Source organism: Brugia malayi (assembly GCF_000002995.4).
Source record: "Brugia malayi strain FR3 genome assembly, contig: Bm_v4_Chr2_contig_001, whole genome shotgun sequence".
NCBI classification, from domain to species: Eukaryota; Metazoa; Nematoda; class Chromadorea; order Rhabditida; family Onchocercidae; genus Brugia; species Brugia malayi.
In genome coordinates, this window is record NW_025062476.1 from 6,394,117 (window position 1) to 6,415,958 (window position 21,842).

At 31.2% G+C, this 21,842-nt stretch overlaps 2 protein-coding genes across 2 annotated transcripts; one reads left to right on the top strand and one right to left on the bottom strand.

Annotated features, from left to right (window-relative positions):
• Nucleotides 1-14,052: 14,052 nt before the first annotated feature.
• Nucleotides 14,053-16,266, top strand: Bma-pgam-5 (Uncharacterized protein; the record flags this gene model as incomplete). Its single annotated transcript, XM_043078632.1, has 6 exons — nucleotides 14,053-14,270; nucleotides 14,620-14,795; nucleotides 14,938-15,152; nucleotides 15,408-15,511; nucleotides 15,827-15,962; nucleotides 16,246-16,266. The coding sequence occupies 6 exons, from the start codon at nucleotides 14,053-14,055 to the stop codon at nucleotides 16,264-16,266; spliced, it is 870 nt and encodes a 289-aa protein (XP_042934566.1).
• A 792-nt stretch (nucleotides 16,267-17,058) lies between these two features.
• On the bottom strand, nucleotides 17,059-18,376 carry Bma-hot-3 (Uncharacterized protein; the record flags this gene model as incomplete). The annotated part of the gene is made up of 5 exons (XM_001899933.2): nucleotides 17,059-17,242; nucleotides 17,390-17,483; nucleotides 17,644-17,765; nucleotides 18,030-18,108; nucleotides 18,304-18,376. 5 exons carry the CDS (start codon nucleotides 18,374-18,376, stop codon nucleotides 17,059-17,061), a joined length of 552 nt encoding a protein of 183 aa, XP_001899968.2.
• Between the last annotated feature and the right edge of the window lie 3,466 nt (nucleotides 18,377-21,842).

A 21,842-nucleotide genomic window follows, 5' to 3' on the forward strand; every position in this document is an offset into this window, starting at 1 on the left:
GTAGGCTTAAATAGTAATGCAGTTCTTTTATTAGTGGGAACCTTCTCATCCCACCGCGTATTCTAAAATTCCATCTTTACCTTACATTTTCGTTTTGACTCTCCTTTTCTTATAATGATGGATCAATGCTTTTCATTATTTTGAAAATTTTAACCATAATTTTACAATCAGGAGAGACTTTGGAGAGAGCAAATTTGCGAGAAGCAAAGCCTAATGAGAGATCTCAGATAGCCTGTTCTTTTTTTTTTTTTTTTTTTTGCAAATCATCCTTGTTGTAAATAAAACTTCACACTTCATTATTTGATTATAACATAACTTCGCCAGCACTGTAGTTAGGCTTTTACTAATCAACGCCATCTAATAGGTTTGACGAAAAAGTCACGCAATTCACGTAATATTTGTGTACGTCCTGGGACGTATTTATTTTTCGTAATTCTTTTGAGATACAGTTATTATAACCGTTATTAGTAAAAGTATAAGAGGATGTTTCCCTTTAAGTTAAGGAAGGCTATGAAATGGCGAAATTAGTGTAGAAAATAATAAGAAACGTGTCTCGATTTGAAGGAAATCATAGCAGTGGTTTTAATACATTTCAGTCCAGCTTTGCTGCAACTTTTTAGCATAAGCTTTCCTGTGTCTTTTTAGTACGCACTATTTGGATCTATCTGGGTAATTCTAGAAATATTTATATATTCTTTTTTTGATATTATTCCATTAAGCAGGTAATTTAATTCCAACTTTTTTGAATAAGCAGTAAATCATTTAAGCTCTTCAGTTGAAAGAACTTAAGTTAGAAAACTAGGTTAATTCAAGAAATATATTTTTGAAAAAACACTTGAAGGCACAACGTACCTCTAATTCACGAATGCTTTTACGCTTTGATATAAGTAATGCTCGTGACAAGAAGATACTATCTACTACGTTAGTTGGACATGTGAAAATACTTAGTGATAAGATCAAAAATTAATGATTATTTGAAAATCGCATTTACTAGGACTTAGGAGAAATATACTTATCAGGTGCATAAAGTATATTATCATAAGTATTTATCCGGTTTGTTTAACTTTTATGAACAATGGAATTATACCTTCGATGAAAACATACCTCAAATTAGGAGAGATTAAGAGAAAGTTAAGGCTTAAATAGGGAAGGCCTAAAAATAATGGAGAAAAATGATGAGAACGAGGTTGAAGTCGAATAGTTCCACTCATTCCACATTCTCATTGAAAGCACTCTTCCGAACTGCTTCTTGTTAGCAATTGCAGCTGCCTCCCTACTTTTGCGCCTTCCTTTCTCCTTTATTGCCACTTACTTACTTCTTTTTTTTACCATCCATTCATTTCCTTTAGCATATTCTTTAGCGAAATTTGCATATTGCTCTGACATGACATATTCGACTTACAGTCAGTCAGTGAGTTGAGTCAGTCAACTACTTGATCGACCCGATAACAGCTTTTAAATCATTTAGAGTTATGAAATAAATACGACTGAAACACTAATCAATTGGATTTATGCAGAACAGTTAGTCCTATCTTATCTATTCCTTCGTTATGCTTGAAAAACAAATTTAGGAAATTTATAGCGAAAAAAAGTTATAGTAAAATACTAATAATTGAGTTAAAAAAAAAATATTCAAAAAAGTTGGTTTGAATTAGAACACTATAGGCTAAGAGTTGTTAGAGACTATTTATAAAAATTTCCGAGTTACAAAGGTCTCCGATCAAATTTGTACAATTTTCAGCCTCACATTGTCTAATATGTTTGTGGTGCATTTAAAAAGCACTTACTTTACAATTTCAAAATTAATATACTTCTTAGATTTTTTCGCGTAAGAAACTTGAAATTTCAATTTCTGATCAACTGTAGCCTTCTTTATGACTGCATAGATCTGTATACATATATAATTATTAGTGAGGAGAATAGCACTATCAGTCCAGTCCTATCACTAAATATTTGATAAGTTACTTGATGCAGAGCAAGTCTGTAAGGTAATAATGACAGCATAATGACAGCATTTTCCGCTTGTAAATGATTTTATAACATACACTTTTTTATGAAATAATTTATTTTTTAATGGGTATTTTCCGTTTTTATCAACTTTTCATAGTTTTGAGACAATAAAATCCTGCGCTGATCCCTTCGGAATTTCAAATTTTTTGACGACAAGGGAAAAAATGCGAAATTTCCACACAATTATGTGATTAGTTGGAAATTTTACTTAGTATTTATTTAAGTTGTAGTATTTATTATTACAATGAATATCATTTTATAATCATTAATAGTTTTCTTACGTGTTACCTTATTTTCTAATTCGCATATATTCAATCTGGTTATAAAATGTTACGAATTTCAAAACTTCAAAATTTGATGAAATAAAAGTCAGTGTTAATGGAAATAGCATGACTTTTATCCAGTTCATTATCGCCTACACTTATTTCATCTTCATTTCCAAACTACCGACCCCTTTCTTTAATTTCTTTTTCAGATGAGCAGGACTACTTTCTTATTTCATAAGAGTTTCAGCCAATGTTTCAGTCACTATATACAAACCATGAACTGTACATGAGCTCTTCCAATTGCTTTTAAACTTTAATAAAGGCAGTTGCAGTTATCACAACTTAGGCTTCTCATAAATTCCTATTTCAAGTTTAAAACAAAAGTTCTGCATCCGAAATAAACGATCTTTCTCGCTTCACTGAAGTGCATAAAAATCTAAAGATAAGTTATAGATGCATTAATAATATATGTTATTATGTAATATCATGGATAGTATTTCTGCGACTAATATTGTTGGATAAGACGAAAATTTACTTACATTATTGTCAAGGTATAATACTCTACTAGTGAATTTTAATACTCCATCTACAATTGATGGCATTGTGATCTGTTTACAAAAATATTGGGTATTAAATGTAAAATAAAGTTTATTACTCTCATATATCATTATTCAAAGAGCCTTATTCTATAAAGAAAAGCAATTCATAACTTGAAAGGATCTTTGAGTATAAAATAAAAAAGTTATTTCGGTTCTCTTTCGGATGAAATATTTGAGATAAAATTAATAAAATAAGTTTTGAAAAATTCTGTGAAATTCAGGTTCTTATATTTGAACCTTTATGCTTGATTCTTAATTATCCTTTGAATAACAACACCAGAACGTTGAAGTTTGAAAAAATTCTTTTCTTGTGCTCTTTCAAATTTTTTCAAAGAAATATTTTTTTCTTTAATCAATGAATGTATGACTATATTTAGGCCACATAACATCCGATTTTACTTGTACGATCTTTTATGCGAAAAACTATTTTTGTACAATCTTCTATGTTTATAATTCGGTTGAATGTGAAATCTGAACGTTTTATATTCAACCGATAAATCTCCTTCATTCTTGCTTACAGCTACGAGTTGTGTGCATTTGTCTTTTTGTGCTAAACGCGGGCGAACAAATTGTGATAAATTACTGTGGATATTTTGGTAGGTCTGGTTATCGATGACTTCCGTTTTACTAATTACAAAGTAAGTCTTAGCTAGATGTTGGGTCAGATGCGGGGTTCATAACTATTGCAATACTTGAATCATTTAGTAGCAATTATAGGTATGTTTTCCTCGTAGCACTTTCTGCAATGTTGTCGCATGCACATACATGCATTCGGTGTAGTTAGTGACTTTTTTCCTAATGTCATTTCAAAATAAATTCAGAATTACTATACTAACGGAAATTTTTAGACAAATCTTTTCCTCTATCATTAATCTTTTAAACACTTACTACGGCCAGTGATTTTCAAATTGTTGCCTATATCTTTAATTTGTACATAGTTCAAGAGTAAATATAATCGTCGACTAGTTCAAATTCTGCAATTTTGCATTATACATACCATATAATTTTTACATATTCACTTCAGATTTACCAATTTACACCGCTGCTAGTTGTGAATAAAAAACATTTAAATGATGATTAAGTGATCAATTTCTGCATAACACTTTGAATTCTTCCTTTCTGCTAATGCTTAATTTACATTTCATAAGATAAATGATTATTTCACAATTCACTCTCAACAATTAAATTCAATGACAAAAAATTTTCTGTCTCATTTTTCATATGTCAGTATAATAGATCTTTATTCCTTTTTTTTTTTTAATTTCCGTTCTCACAGAAAGAGAAAGTGCAGGAACTATTTGTTTATCCGTTAATTTTCAACAACAAGATATTAACTACGGCTTGTGGCAATTCCCAATAAAAATCTCCTCTTTAATTAAACACACATGAAACGTGGCATCAATTTTACAAAATCTTAAACTACTTTGGAATTTAGAGACTGACCTTGGAGAAAGACAAGAGCCTCAGGCAATATGAATTTCTCTGTTATACATCTCAGTACATCTTTTCTCATTAAATTTGCTTCTAATTTTAATTTGCAAAAATAAAAAATATATACATATTTTGCAAGTCAATCAGCCAATTAATAGTTATTATAAGAAAATTTTGAACATTTTCCTTCCGCCTAAATGAAAGGGTCTTAATAAGCCCTAAACAGAAGACTAGAAAGCTCAAGTGCTAGTTATGAACCAATAAATTAAAAAGGATATAAGACTAACAAACTTAATATGATAAATTTCATTAGGATAAATATGTCACATAACTATTTCTTTGTAGCATCTGCTCAATGATTTTCAGTAAAAGTCAAAAACAGGGAGAAGATATGAAGCAAAAAGGAAAAGACAGTAGTTTAACTTCATTTACTCCAGTAACTTATTTTTCAAATACGAAGTGTCCCGATACATCAATAGACACTTTTCCTCTTCAACCCAAGCTACGATATTTTCCATGAATATAAGTTTTACGTGAAATTTATTAAGAGATGATTAAAAATTTCGAAAATATAAAGGAACGAGAAACATGACGAAGGATATAAAAATAATAGGAAATTATTAAAAATTTTTGCTTAATTAAGCTGTAATGTTGTCCGGCAACAGATATTGAAAATAAAAACATTTCTTATGTTTAAAAAAGCAAATTACTGCAGTAAAAAAAAAAGGACAAGTTGCTTATTTTTATATTCATTGTTCAATTTGATAACCATTCTAAAAAGTCCACAGTTTCTATCCATTTAATCAAAGTGCTGGTCAAACAATCAGTGATGAAAAAATGTCTTTATCAGATCGAGCATTCTTATGCTATATAGTTCACTACCAAATTTTCTCTAAGTGAAGGAGGGTATAGAATACTGATATAAAACTGAAACGGCTACTTCTAAGGACATGTATGAATAAAAAGCGAAAGAAGCGATGTGTTCAGAATTACTCATTAAATCTTTCAAATGATTAAAGTTTTTGCTAGCTGAGAAAAAAAAAAGTGCACCAAAAAATGAAAAATCGAAATTTTGAGAAGAGGAAGCCACACAGCACAACGGACACTATACGTAAACCGCTGGGCAGTGAAAAAAGTGCAACAAACGATGGACAATTGTCGGTCGATTGGATGCATTTTCTTCTATTGCTACTTTTTCAACGAATTCTTGTGAAGAAGAGAGTGAGGAAAAAACCATTTTTGTACCGAAATGATTTTCAACTTTTTAAATTCATATGCAATCAGACAATAAGTTCTTTCGAGTGGTTTGTGTGAAAATGGTGAGAATTTTCGGATAAAATGGCTACAATTTATAAAAGAAGAAGCGAAATAGAAGTGAATGTGATGAAATGTGAAATATTCGACAATGTACCGCCTTTCAGTCCGTTACAAAACTGATTCTGCTCATTCGGTTCCACTATGATAGATTATTCTGCTTGTTTATTCTTTGGCGATCAATCTCTACAGTCGATTATCTGGCCATACTTTCATTTCAATTCAGATTTAAATTATTATATGATTGCTATATAGCATGATTTTGGGAAGGACGTATTTCACATGATACCCTGCTATGTAATATGCACCTTGATTTCTTACAGATTTCATCTAGACATGTAGTTTTTTGGTTAGGCGATCCGTTTTTCTATTTTCAATTTCATCAGAAAAATTTCTTATTGAAATTGGGATAACACAAATTGTTTCCAAAATCGCTTAGTTATTATAGTTCCTTATCTTACACATATTATTATTTACTTGTTTTGTTATTATGAATTCGTCGCATATTCAGGTCATTCGACTATAATTAACCAAAGAAAAGTCTAAAGATAAGTATTTTTGAAATTAAAAAAAGTAGGTAAAGTGTAAAGCAATAAAAACTAAAACGTGTGATGACTGCAGCAGAAATAATTTGAAAATCAGCTAGAGCGTTCATCATTTCAAATGACAGAAATCAGCTCATTTTATTTTCATCATTACCAATTTCAACGTGCCTTTTTATACTTTTAAGCCTGAACAACATTAAGTTTCTGCAAAAAGATCAAGCGCTGTTGGTGGTCTCATATGCGAAAATCAAAATGTTATAGAAAAGCAGTGTGTTGTTAGATCCCAAAGGGTATCCATCGAGAATTTATATTAAACCTCATATTGTATGTCGCTTACATAAACTTATTGTGCCCGCGGGAGATTTTACACCAGGAAAGGAGTTGAAAAAAGAAGAAATATTCCGGAGTGAAAGGAAGAAGAGGAAAGAGACATAAATCTAAGGAGTAGTAGAAGAGTAGCTTGCGGTGCAAGAAGGAAATAGAACGGAGCAAGACCACCCAGGCAAATAATTTTTTATCTCAAAACCTTCAAAACGATCAAGCCTGATCCCGATGGAGAAATTTATGGGTTGAACGCCAATAAAAATTTTAAGCTTTTCTTCTCTGTACTTCCTTTCACAAAAATGAACTATCAAGAGCAGAAATTGTCCAGTTTAAAGAACTGATAAAAATAGCGGGGAGTTTTTTAAAACTAAAAGCTCGAGAAATAAATTCTCTCTATAATAGTACGCATAATATACAATATAGAAACTGCAACATCGGTCTCTTCATTTAACTTTCATAAATCCTCTAAAAATGTTCCTTTTTTCTCTTTAATTTCTCGGCTATGACTTGTATTTTTAATTCAAGATAAGTATGTATATGTGTGTGTGTGTGTGTGTGTTCTATCTTTTTTCCTCGCTCACCTCTTCATCTCACTGCCCATTAATTTCTATGTTTAATGAATATCTCCCCCTTGTACACACTGATAAGGTTGCTGGTCAGCAATCACAAGAGTACTTCCACCCACTCACTCCCTATCACTTCTTTTACCTTACTATCATAAATCAATATCACGTCATTTGCATCTTATCAATTGTAATAATATAGGCATCATATAAGTAATACTTTGCAACATTTGATAAACTTTTTCTTAATGTATTTGACTTATGCAAAAGGGTTCCTTCCGATCGGCGTAGTTTTAAGCAAATTTGTAGCAATCCTTTTATGCGTTCCTTCTAACTGAAGTTAGTATGAATTTGGAATTATCTGAATATTTGACTAAACGTTTAGAAATCCTCTTGAGGAGCTTCCATGCAGTGCAAGTATAATCGCAATCTTCGTAAACAACAATTACGGGTATTATCTGCAGTAGAGAGTAGTGATATATCATTACAATGCATTCGATCTACATTCTATATGTGATCTGATTCCGGTGATCTGTATTTTGGTGATCTATATTCTATTAACCTGCATTCTGAATGTCACGAATGTATCATTATCCTCTTAAACTGGTGCAGGAAGTATTCATTAGTAGAGCAGCATTCTTACATATCGACAGTTGTCACCTGAATCAACATTGCGATCTTCAAAAATCTTTTTTTTTGAAACCTTTATAACTTTCATTGGTCGAACAGTGACTTTGAGAATCACTCAGTTATCTTACGATAGTTAAAAGTGAAGTTTAACAAATTTGATAATACTACTTGCTGCTGATTAGCAGGCTGAATTGGTTTTTGATGTGAAAAAACATTTGGTGTAAAAAAAATCATGAGGTGGTGTAGACTCGCAATTACAGAGGAGGTGAGTGAAGAAGACCGAGAATGAGAATTTGAGGTAACTTAAAGATAAAAAAAACTATCTCGTACTTTTCATCTAAAGAACCCAATCTGAGAGTTTCTTCTTTGCGTTATCAAATGACTGTAATAAAGATGAAAGTAGATCACAGTTTCCGGATTTTAGAAAATCAGAAGGTAAGGCTGGCTTAGACATACTTTAAAATCACGGAAGATATTAGAAAAAGTTTTTGTAACAAGTCATTTGCAGATCTTTAATTCTATTCTTATGATCCTCTAAGATTAGATTAGAATTTGATTGAGTCAATCTAACATATCATTTTGATATCTTCATCAAATTTAAGTCTTTTTTAGCTAAGCTGAATATCATTATTTCTATATGCCATACAGCCATCGCATTAACTTTAACAACCACCTACAATTAATCGGTTAATATTAGTCAACTAATCATATGAAATTAATCATTTAATCATATCAGATGCTTTCGTCTCCTGCTGATAATTCTATCAATTTATAATAACACATGACCGTTACTTATAGCACCCCTAAATATTAAATCTTTCAACTTTATTGAAATATGACGTTTAGTCTAATCCAAAGACGCAGCACGCATAGTTAGTGAAATGCTTCCTCACTTATAACATCAGCACAGCACCCTCTTATCAATTGAATTAATTGATAGAAATGAATAGATTACGCACCTTTCTTCGGATGCTACAAAAGACGTGTAGGGGACGCGGAAATGAGTAAAAAAATTAACGCTGTCGAAGCGTAAACTCAGCGACGGCCGCTTCGTGAAGCACGCACGTTTAAATATACTATAAAACATACTCTTGTTCACACACAAAAAGATTCGTACACAAATACACTCACACACATGCATACATAGGCGTTACCTTGACGTCTCATTCATCTCATTCATCTGCATTATAGAATATGTTGTTCGGAGGGAAGCAGAGACAGAAAGTCAACGAAAGGTATGGGAAAGGTAGAGAAGGAAACGAATGAGAATGATTTTAGATGGAATTACTGTAACGCAGTGCGTGTCGCATCTATCATTTCTATTATATTTTTAATTCGTACTTCTATCGATTTCATATAAGCAATTGCTAAATGCTCGAAGATTTGAATTGAGTTGTTTGTCTGCTTGATTGCTTGGTAGAATGGATAGATGGAACAGAACGAATAGATATGATACGATCAGGAAACCGAGGTGCTATCTTTATTACTTTGTCATTGCTTTTATTTAACTGCAAAGAAGGAAAACCACAAGCAGTCTTATTATTTGGTGAAAACGGTTCGCTCGTTAGCATGAAATAGAAATTTAATAGAAGTTTGTTGTTATGCTGTAGCTTAGTTTAGTATTTGATTGAATCAGTTATTTGATATTTAAGCAGTGATGCATAGCAAAGTGTTCCTTGAAGATGATGAGAAGGATTTTTTATTTGCAATTCTTATTGCACTGAAAAACTGTAAACTAGAAAAGGAAATGACCCTGATGTATCGAAATCCTTTGATCATTTCGGATCATTTCATGGGACTAATGGTCTGCTTCCTGCTGATGCTATGTCTTGTTGATATCTTCAGCTCGACAGTCTCAATTAATTTTAGTTGAATCAAACACTATTTTTTGATCATCTTCAAGGAATACTTTGCACAAGACTATTTTTTGTGTTCTGTGCTTAACTTGTAATACTTTCAGGTTATATTCAATAACTTATACGGATCTAATGTTAGTGATAGTCATCCCCGAATAGTGTTTTCTATTTATGACATATTGTAGCATTTTTTGACTATCAGTTCTTTGGAATTTGACTTTAGAATGATTTAGAATCTTTAGAAGTTTAAAATTTTAAGTGAGCATAAGTCAATACTTTTTTGGAAAAATTAAAATTACCTATGAAACTTTTTTTGAAGCAAAGAATTCTATACGAATTTTTGTGCGTCTATCAAATTTTATTGAAACATTTCATAAATCTAGTTCCATTTAATGCTATTAGTATTATTCTTATGATTATCTTGTAAAAAATCCGGTTCGGTAAATACTTCAGATAGAATTAAATTAAATTTTCAGAAAATTTTATCATAAATATTAAATCAAAACTGTACAACAATAAATCATCGCTAAAATTATGTAAACTGGAAGAAAAGATGCGCAAAATAAACTCCATAAAACATCCAAAAATACAATATACGAGTTATCAAATTTTTAAGGAACAAATTACAAGTATTCAACAGGGACAAATATGCCGATTTTGATATAATCATTGATTGATCATCATTGAAAACGTTCTTGATATAATCATTGATTAACCAAATAGCACTGCTCCAAGAGTTCCTGGATCTTAGCTTTTTGTTGGAGCAGAAACTAATAAAATTGCAAATGAAGAAAAGTTAGAATATTGAAAAGAATCTTATTGCAAATAGCAGACCTAAAGAAATTTATCCAATTAAGCCGACTTCTGTAATCGATTTTGTTGTATAATATTTCATTTACATTTATTTTTATTTTCAAGTTATTTACTTATTACATGAATCAATATGTTCGGAATTCACGTCTGTATTTCCTTTTGTAAATTGAAATGCAATACTACAAAATGTATTTTCTTTTGTTGTTCCAGACAGTGGCTGTTACTCCCATATAATGGAAAAAAAATTCTAAATATATTAAAATCATTTTCTTATAAGTAGTTATTTTCTTAGAGAAACGATCAAAAATGAAGCCAGCAAACGATAGTTGTAAACTGAAATGCAATAGTGCAAAATGTAAACATGAGCACATTTATAATCTGGTTCTAAAATTATTAACTTTGTCAGGAGCATACGGTAGTAGAAATTGCCCAACATTCGGGGGATTGTTTTGAAAGAGGGTAATCAAAAAATTTTAATTGTTCTCAAAAAATTCCGAAAATTGTAGTCGTCTTGGAGTCTGTTGTCCACAAATTACTGAAATTTCTAACAACCCATCACATTCGTTCCCACCGCATTCGCATCTTTGCACCTTCCTTCGTCCTATATGTGAAATTACTTTTAAAATTGCTTCCTAAAGTTGAATTTAAATTTGCGATTTCCGGAAATTTCGAACAGTTGATAGGATTCGGAATCGTAGATTTTGCTTCAAAGATGCTTATGACATCAATTTTATTGAAAATGGTCAGTGAACTTCTGTTATAGTTTTACAAATGGATACTGATGTAAAGGTTGACCCAATAGGTCATTTTTCTTTAATTTATGAATAATATAATTGAATTAGAAAAGGAAATGCATGAGACTGAGCTCTAGCACATAAAAATATTTATAATTACAACATATTATTAAAGACCAAAAAGTGCGTTTCATAAAATCTTGTCTTTGAATTTATGAAAAAAAATTCTAGATAAAAAAGTGCTTAAAAGATTATATTCGCGGTTTTCATTAGTAGCATTTCTTAAAAACGGATAGAAAGTTAATGTCTTTCAAGTGCTTACATTTTATTTCATATTTTTATATCTTAAATCATGCAAAAACATTTTAAAAATCATAACATTTTCTACATATTAAAATACTTTCAAGATTACTCCTTTATTCTTTGATCAGTTTAATGATAAATTCCAGGTCATCAATTATGCCAGAAAATCCCTGTTGAGCATAATGATGATTTTATCTCAAGATTACTTCAAATCTAAAAGCCATGAGTTACTAAATTAAAGCCTTGGAAGTTCTTTCGTTCTTGATTGTAAGTGCTAATTATTTCAGCATAAGTTTCAAATTATTTCCTGAAGTAGAAAGACGAATAGTTTTATATGCTTCATCTTATGCTTCTCATTTAAGAAAGATGGATAAGTCTCGTAAAGTTAAATGGTCAATTTATGAGACAGTAATTAAATATATATTTCTAAAAAAAGATTGCCTTTGAAAGTGGTTAAGTTAAATGCTTAATATAACATGTCAGCCTTTCTTGTTAAGCTGTAACAGGCTTAATTCGATATTTTTTTAAATGAATTATTAACAGTAAAAAATTTAATTCTCATTCGAATGTGAAGTTAAGGAAGGAGAAGAAGCTAAGTGACTGGTCTGGTCAGTTTCAGAGTAATGGTAGCATTTGAACAATCTTTTTTTGATATAATCACGAAATATTGTGCAGTAAATGGTAGCACCAATCGCAAAGTTGTGCTTAAAACGAGTTTTCTAAAACTAAAATTATATTGTGGCATGAATGAATGGGATAGATATGTAGTTTTCCATAGCAAGGACACTGTGATTGTTCGGTGGATATTTCATGCACCCGCAATCTACAACAAAAAACTGTTACTTCTTTTGTGCATCGTACAAAAATTGCCATCTTGTGGACAAAAAAGTATAACAGTTTCTTGACAGGGTTGTGCTAGAAAACATTGTTTCTTTTTTTTTTTTCTTTAAAAAATACGAAACGAAGATTATAATAGTTGGTTTCATGGGAGGCTTCCTTCTTTGTTACAAACCTTCCCCGGGGATGGCGGCATTCACAGTAGTTTTTGCTTCGGGAGAAAAGGTATCTATTCCCTTAAATATAATAATTTTGCAGAAATGCACTTTCAAAAAGAATAAGATGTAAACTGGTTTATTGGCACCGTAATCGACCATATATGAGCTTGTTTGCGATCACAAATTTCATAATTATTTTAAATGATTAATGGATTAATGATTAAGGGACAGTATAATTTCTTGTCTTTTTTCATGACGAAGCATAAGGATAACATGAATTAGTTTACTCAACAAACTTCAGTGCGCCAATCAGTCCTTGTTAAAAAAGTTATATGCCTAGCATAATTTCATTCTCATCTAATTATTAGTAAAATAATAATTAAAGAGTATACCCATTCAATCACTTTATCTAATGAGTTCTAGTTTCAGTTTAAAAGAAGAATACAATAGATATGTATCTGCTCTACAGAAAGGAACAAATTCCTTCTCCATTCACTCTCTTCCTGAAAAACAACTCGAAATCTCGGTCGTTCTTTCGACACATGGAAACTTCCCTTCCTTTCTGTTTTTCACATTTCTTTTTGAAAGAAACAAATTTTCCTGGCCGCCATCTTACTTCCATTACATGTCTATTGGAATTCAGAGATATTCCAAATCAATAGAATTAAATTCTCTCTCGACGATGATCGAGATAACCCAAAGTGATTTATAACTGTTCCATTTTCTCCATCAATTCTTATTCAAACTGAACAAACACCAGTCTGTATGCTATACGCAGAAACCACGTGAACCACGTGACACACTATGACCCACATTCCCTTCTGCATGACTTCCACCCGTAGACTGAGACATTTCCTCATCACACAACAGCTATTTCGTTTCATGTTGGCCCGACGGAAATATTTTCTAAATTGAATTGTATGTTTCGATATTGCTATAAGTAACAGTTCAGTGTATGAATTATTCAGCAAAAAGTATAAGCTTGGTTCGTCTCACTTTCACTGTTGTATTTATTTCGGTTTTTAATTTATACCTTAGCACTGAGTTGAATACACGTGCTCTTCTATCCCAAAAAGATAACTTAGTTCATTTACCCACTTCCATGTTAATTCTTTTCAGTTACTTTATTAAATTCTGCATAAGCCAGTCGATCATCAGATATCACTGCGTTTTGTTTAATTCTGTTCGTTAACGGAGTGGAATATTCGATCGCTGCTAGTACTACCATTCCTTATTATAAAGATGCCCCCTCTTCTATCTTTCTTTTTCTTTCCCATTACTTATAACGGTGGGGACGATTTTTCAGGCTCAAATTGCTTACTTTCTCTTTCTTGGCGATTCTATCTTCTAATCTTGCGTGATTATCTTACTATTTGTATAGCACTACATGAATAATTTAATTTGAGTAATCCTCATAACTTCATCTCCAATGATCTGAGTGTAATGATTGTTTTTTAAGTGACAACTTGAAAATACATTTGCGCATGAATTTATTCATGGACTTATTCTTCAGTTTTAGTGCAGTAAAAGTGTGGCTTAAAATAATTTTAAATCATGCAAGAAGAAGGTGAGGGACGGGATTTCTCAACTTTTATATGTTCTGTTTTTTGCAGCTTCAGGAAGCAGTGATGAGTTAGCAATTTTTTTCAGTTCCACATAAGGCAGCAAAATGCCATCACTCTCTCGATTGTCAGCAATTACTTTGTCCGTGATAGCCGGTGGTGCATACTACTCTCGACTGGAAAAGTGGCTGTTTGGTTCGGAAAATGATTCATTGAGAAACATGTTTCTGCTGAATGGAGCGAAATGCGCGGAGTTCAGTGCATCCTTATCGTTTCCTAGCGCACATCCTTCTCCACAAAGTAAATGGGATCATAACTGGGATAAGTAAGCCCATAATTTTTCAAAAATTTTCTTTTTTTGATTGTTTGATTTTTTAGCATTCCCTCTTTGGATTTCATGGTTCACTGTCAGATTTGAGATGGATACTTTTCAAAAAAAATTTTAATTAATTGATTTTTGTTGGAGATGATGTGGGATCTTTCTTGTTTGTTTAGTAAAAATGAGTTGTTTACCATCACAGTTTTATTTTGACCTTCAATAACATAATGTTCTTAATATTGTTTGAATTTCTTGATTTCGGTATGAAATCTATGTATTAGTTACAGTTTGTTGTAAGAATTCTTCCATTTTTATAATTTTTAGCTTCGAAGTCAGCAGTCTTATTTTCTTATAGCCGAGAACCGAAATATATGGTGAATCCTACGGAATATGAAGAAGCTGATCCGGTTCGTCGTCAAAATATGCTAAATGAAGCAGCGCCAACCTCGAAGCGAAATATTATTCTCATACGACATGGACAATATTTTACGAATCACAACGATAAAAATTATCTTAGCCTGACACCTTTAGGTAACGTTCGCAATTATTTCTGCTTGCATATTGATCCGTTAAGTTTTATAAGGCGAAGTTGGAGTATTGTTCTCATTTCAAATTTTTGTTTCTTTTATAAGAATGTTTTTATTTTTCTACGTAATTTTGGCTACGTTGACAGGGCAAGAACAAGCGAAATATGTAGGTCAGCGTTTGGCTAGCAGTGGTTTAAAGTTTGACAGTGTGGTAATGTCGACAATGACCAGAGCGGAGGAAACAGCTAAACTAATATTAACTGAGCTACCGCCGACTTCAGTAAAAAGCGATCCGTTGTTGGAAGAAGGAGCACCTTTCCCACCGGAACCACCTAGTAAACATTGGCGTCCTAAGCACAAAGTAATTACTTATATTGCTTTAAAGAAAGTAAAGTTAGATTGTCTTTTTGGGACACACAGATATCATTTGTTAAGATTTTTTAATGTTCATATTCTCATATTCAGGTAGTTTGGTGCAAATTTTCAATTTAATAGTGAAGTTTATGAAAGCTCTTGAAATAAAACTAGTGAACCACGATTTGATTGTTGCACTTAGCTAATTTTCTGATTAATTGTTTTTTCTTTGAATTTCGCAACGGAGGGGTCGCGCATTGAGGCAGCTTTTCGGAAATACATACATCGTGCAAGTTGGAAACAAAAAGATGATAGCTGGGAGTTAATTGTATGCCACGGAAATGTGATACGATATTTCATTTGCAGGTTTATTAGTTACCTTTTCTACGTTTTTCTCGAATGTTAAATCTCAATCTCTGAATATTAAATTCATGGATTATATGAATAAAGAGAGAAAAGATTTCCAATCTGCTTGTTTTTGAAAGTAATGTTTTTACTGCTTTGGGTAGCTTTAAATTAAAGATTGATTAAACTTTCACAGCTATTAATATCTATCAAATAGAGATTTCACGAAAGCAAAACAAGTTATTATGTAAGAAATGAAGATGATGTTATTGAAAGTCCATATTAATGAATTTATATTGATCTTAATCTCATGAAGAGAACTTTGATACATTGAAGAGCGCTGCAGTTTCCTCCTGAAGGTTGGCTACGAATGTCAGTTGGTCATTGTTCGATAACTTGGCTGGTTATATATCCTAATGGTTTTGTATCTGTGAAGTCTCTTGGCGATATCGGTCACTTGCCCAGTGGAAAGGTTTCTTTTTAGGTTGTAAGCGTTAAGTGTTAATGTTCTTGATTTTCTATAATTGCCAGTTTGTGTTGGGATTAAATCTAGCGATTTGAATATTTTCAACATTTATTGGGTTTTATTACAGAGACTTTTGTAATTCAAGTTTTACTTTGTTTAAGCGATCCAGAAAATATAAAATTTAATTGTATCACCTCCGATTTAAATATCACTAAAATATGGCGTGGTCGTAACCATGGACGTATCAACTGAAACTTACCTACATCATTTGTTCTTTTTTTGAATTCAGGGCTTTCATTTGCTTGGCTAGTGTTCAGTTTTTATGTTGTATTTTAACGATCAGCTATTCCATATTATTAGATACAGATGGATATCACGTCCTGTGCCATTTAGTTTCTCAGTTTTACATATTCTTGAAATCTTACTGATAGGAAGGACATTGTAAATTTTTTTTTTGGTTATCATACCTGTAATTTATTTAATGACTTCTTATGACTTCTTTGCTTCTAATTGTTATTTATGTATGTTGTGGCTATGGAGGAAATAAAAATAATTCAATCATTTTGAGGAACATTGCCTTAATTTCGGATTGCTTTATATGTAAACAGTTTGGCATTGTTTACTTCTTTACTTAAATTTGTAATCATATAAAAGATTCATAAATGACTCTAAACGTACATTCTTTTGATGCTTAGAAATTGGGTTTGGCTTAACCTACCTCACTGGATATCGAACAATGTTAGATTTTGTTGGCAAACATTCCAGATATATTTTTTATGATTGTAATGAATAAATGCTGATTATTATCGAAAAAACAAATAGTTGCTTAAAATATAGTTGATATTTAAGTTATCGATGCTGTTTTCGAAAATTATTTTGTGATACTCATTAAATTTCCAGTTGACAGGTAAAATTCTGCTGCTACTCTTTTAAAGGTTCCCCTTGTTTGCTTAAATCAATTTTACCATTTTAATGTTTAGGTTGAATTGATTCATAAAGTCGGTTCTGAACATTTCTGTTGTAAGCCTTATGCATCTTTTCTAGTTCAGGAATAACTTGAATTCCATTAAAAACCGAAATAGAAATGAGTGGAAAACGAATCCTAAAACAGTTTCGAGACTGAAGATATAAAAATAACAACAGCTACGACGAGTTGACGGGTCGCTCCACAGTAGCTTGCACTAACGTTACAACGATCACCCAGACATGAACACACCCGAACTCTTTGTGATTCTGATTCATAGCGGAAAAGATCAGATGCTTTAATATCGCGACACATGTCATATCTGTGGAAAGTGAGTTGTTTTGAAATTGTTTTAAAAACAGTAATATTTGAAATTCTCGGGCCGCAAAATATTCAGGCTTTGGAGAACAAAAAGAAAAAAAAAACTTTTTGAAATCAGTTCATTACTAAAAATTTTTGGAAGTCAAACCTGTCAAATAAAACCATTGTTCTATTGGAAAAGCCATGGCGACTTATAGAAACCGCACAACCGCGTATCGTTAACTTTTTGCCAGTGTTACGTCCTGAAAGAAAGCTATATCAAACATTAAATAATATGTTCAAAACATCAGGAAAATAGCTGGTAGGAACTAAGCATTAACCATGCACCATAAAGAGAATTATAACTTTCATGTAGTGATTTTGACTCATGTTTAAATTCTCTAAATCATTAGAAAGATTTACCCATAACAATAAAATCTTGAGTAAGCGTAAGACAGATTGATTTGCAAGATACTAGGCCGATGTTAGATGGTTGCATCGGATCGTTGCACTGCGACGTAAAGTTCCTCGGTTCATAAAAGTACCTACAGGTAGGAGCAGTCTAAATATGCTAGTTCATTTTTAGCTTGAGGAAGTGCCGTCTCTTTTAAATCAATTTTAATTAGCGGTGAAGATAGAAGTACTAGCAGATTAGATATTCTGGATTTCGTATTTCCTCAGAAGATATAAAGAAATACATTGAAATACATTAGGATTTATTACCGACGTTAGACTAAAAGTTTGTATCTCTACAGATACTGTAACCCGAGGAGGTACTTTCATTCATTAGAATGTTGTAATAATGGTACCTTGACATGACACCGTCCTTGAATAATTCTTCGTATAGTGGTGACATACATGAATAGCACCGATTCGAACGTATATAGCCTGAAAATAACTGATAACTGTGGTTATATTCTTATATTCCGACACATATGTTGGACGTTGTAATAATTTAATCGTAAAATAAGTTTTTTTTTTTTTGGATCTCAAGGTCACTTCTTGGTTCAAATAATCTACTTTGCAATGGATTTTCTCAGTCGGTTCCGGAACATTTGTTAATAGTGATAGTAAACCACTTACCAGAAATATGATTGATATATGTAATTAAATGGCATACAGTGGTCATTGTTAGGATCAGAGTTGAAAATAGCATTAGAACGGATAGTACTATAATGAACTTATAGAGACTGCTTCAACAAACATCATTATCTGAACAAATTATGGAAATAAAGATTGGGGGTGAAGGAATCTTGCCGGATGGCCGACGAATATTGCTGAGAGGATGCTGTAAAGAGTATGCTTTGAACTAGTGCCATGTAATTGGATATGCAACCACATTGACATCCATAAGGGCACACTACAACACCTTCCAGGATATGTTGAATTGATGATCGCTTGTTGACGATTGTTTTTCTATTATTTCTCTCTTTTACATTCTAAATAACTGATAATGCGATCGCCACTGAAACACTTTTCATTCCATCTCACTCCAAAATTCTTTCTAAAACATCTGAACAGAAACGTTTATTTGGGTAAGGATTCCGATTTGGATGAAGGGAAAAGCAAACGAATAGAACGATGGAACAAAAAAAAAAAAAATGATCTTTTAGTTTCGGTTTTACTGAGATGTAGAAGAATAAAGATAAAATATAAATCTTCTTACACCTTAATGTTTCTTTTGGAAAAGTCTTAGAGTTTTAGAGTCCTAGAGCTGCGCAGATTTGCCAGTTTTCTGCCTAACACATTTTATGTATATAGTTTCAAAAAATATAGTTCACTACTGGACTGATCTGGAAGTTTCATTCATGAAAGTGCAAGCAATCTGTGAAACTATTGATAAATTGGTTGAAATATTTTTTGTTTCTCGTTTAAATGAGATCATTATTCTTTGTTCCTTTTTTATCTGCGTAATAAGTTTCTTTCAATTAGCAATTTAAGAAATCAGATTTTGAAATGATTAACATTTCGATCTTTCAAAGTTTTGCAAGGTTATCTCAAAGCATCAATCAGTTATTTAAAAGAAAAACAAACTGAAAAGGAATGACACTGAGGAAAGAAGCAGAAAAAGCAAAGATAACTCATTTCAGGAAGCAAATCCTTCCTGCTAGCACTGGTTTCATAGAGAGTAATTTTAGTTGCTACTTCAATTGTACTGTGCTTGATCCCTGGGATTAGTAAACAAACGAATAATTTTGTTCTATTAAGCTTACACAAATAATAGACTAAAAAGAAGAGCAGTAAGTAAATATTGCCGCAAATTCGTTCTCGGAAATTAGAACAATTTTTATTAGTTGTTTTTTTCTTCATTTTTCAGATTAAAAATTAGAACATTTCATCCCTTCTGGTGACATATATTTCAAATGTCCAAATCCTTGATTGAGTGGGAAAGCAAATATTCTAATAGAAGCATTGAAAATTGTTATTACATAGGTCAATTTTATGGTTCACTCACTTCCACTCACAAACTCACGTGTGAAATTGTTTAGATAGAAAAATACTGCAATTTCAATTATACAAACAATGACTAAAACTGAGTCTTTTACCAGAAAATTATCAAGACATTTTCAAACTTTACGTGAAATAAACTATTGGATAAATACAAATATATTATTCAGGAAGCATTTTTGAAACTGAAAATTTTTGTTAAAAAACGAATCAATCAATGGAAGTATTTCTGCTAAATCTGCTAAATCCGTTGCGACATTTTTCTCATTATCTATTGCAACAAAATTAATATTTATTATTCATAAAGCACAAAATAAAAACTCGATGAAAACAAATGTAAAAACTATTTGATGTTTAATTAAAAAATTAGTTCGATCAAATCTTCGCTATTTCGATCGCTGCAATAAGCTAATTTATCAGGAAATTCGTAGATGTTTGCTGCTAGCTAAATCATAATTTTACTCTGTCATGCAATACAACGGGTATAGTAGAGAAAGAACAAAGAAGCGATTTGCTTTTCTCATAGTAAATTTGGGCCTATGCTGAAATTCATACAGAATAGAATAACACAGATTAGAAATGTTTCAGAATCAAAGGAAAGAGTAATGTGCTTAACAGATGATTTGAAATGAAGATATCTTGCACTTGAATATATTTCAAATAGGAATTAAGAAATCACTTTATCTCAAACATTATCAATTTTTTAATTATTACCTTAATTAACAATGACAATGACATTTTTAAATTATCAATGACAAACAGTTATTCGCAATAATGTGTTTAGTGATAGGAAGGAATTATGATGTAATGAATAGTGAGAGAAATGAGATGAAGTCGGATTACCTTTGGAGAGAATTTAAAGAAAAAATAATTAAAGAAAATTGAAGATGACATGTTCGTTCCTTTTTCTAAGCATTAAATTCTTGTATCTTGTGAGTCTTCAAGAATTATTGACTAATTTAGAATCTTTCTTTACTTATGAATGAAAAGTAAAGTTGTATGTGAATGGGAAAACTTTCTAATGGAAACAATCACAATATTCTATTTCTCTTTTTTTCTTTCTTTTTATAATATTCCATCATTATTTTTATTTTCAATTCTCCTTATATTTATTTTTCTGATTTGTGATTATACCTTCGTAGAAATATAATTTGAATTCCAACTATATTTTATTTTGGATTAGGCAAATTTTTGATTTCTAAAAGGAAAGAATAATATAAAGAAGAGATGGGTGAGAAGCTAGCAAACAGAAACTTAAATTTGTGTCAGAGAAAAGAATTTCCAATTGATCCTTAAAACAGATATATTTTAAGCTATTGGCATACGCACGAATAAAGCAAATATAGAGCTAAATAATGATCGGATGATAAAATGTTTAACAATAAGTAATGAGTAATGAGATCTTATGGGATAAGTTATTCTTTTAGTTGAAAAGAAAAAATTCATCGGCTTATTTTCTGATGAAGTTCAAGCAAACACTTCTTTCTTTTGTATAGTATCGCTTTTTTTTTGAAGTATCGCTTTTTAAATAACAATATCAAATATATGAGATTTTGTAAAGTGCATTTTTGAGAATGATCACAAAATATATCGTTCCATTATAGTGTATGCAACAATAATAATAATATATAACATACGAAGTAGAAATCTGACATTGAAACGAAACGTTCTTCGGCATTTCAAAAAAAAATGTTTATATGCTCTTAATCTTTGTTTTGTGTAAATTGAATACATAAGCAAATATCAATATCAACATTTCACCGCAGTTTTTCTTTGACGTTTTGTGAAAGTATGACAGTAAGGTTAAAAACTGAAAACCACAACCATCAGCTGTTTATAACTGAAAGCGAAAAAACATTAAATCAATGAGTTAGTAAACTAAACGATGTCAGTTTCCACTTAAAAATTTAAAAGTTTTCAAATAGATAATTTAACATGCTTCAGCAAATTATTAAACATGGAAAACGTTTTTTGTATTGTTTAAAATTATTTCATTGTACTGATCATATTTTAATGATTTTAAATTCACTAAAAGCAGTAAGAATATAGGTTTTTTTATACAAGTTTTGTGGCAAATAAGCGTACATCAATTCGAAAAGATTGAATTTGTATAATATAACTGAAAGTGAAAAAACATTAAATCAATGAATTAGTAAACTAAACGATGTCAGTTT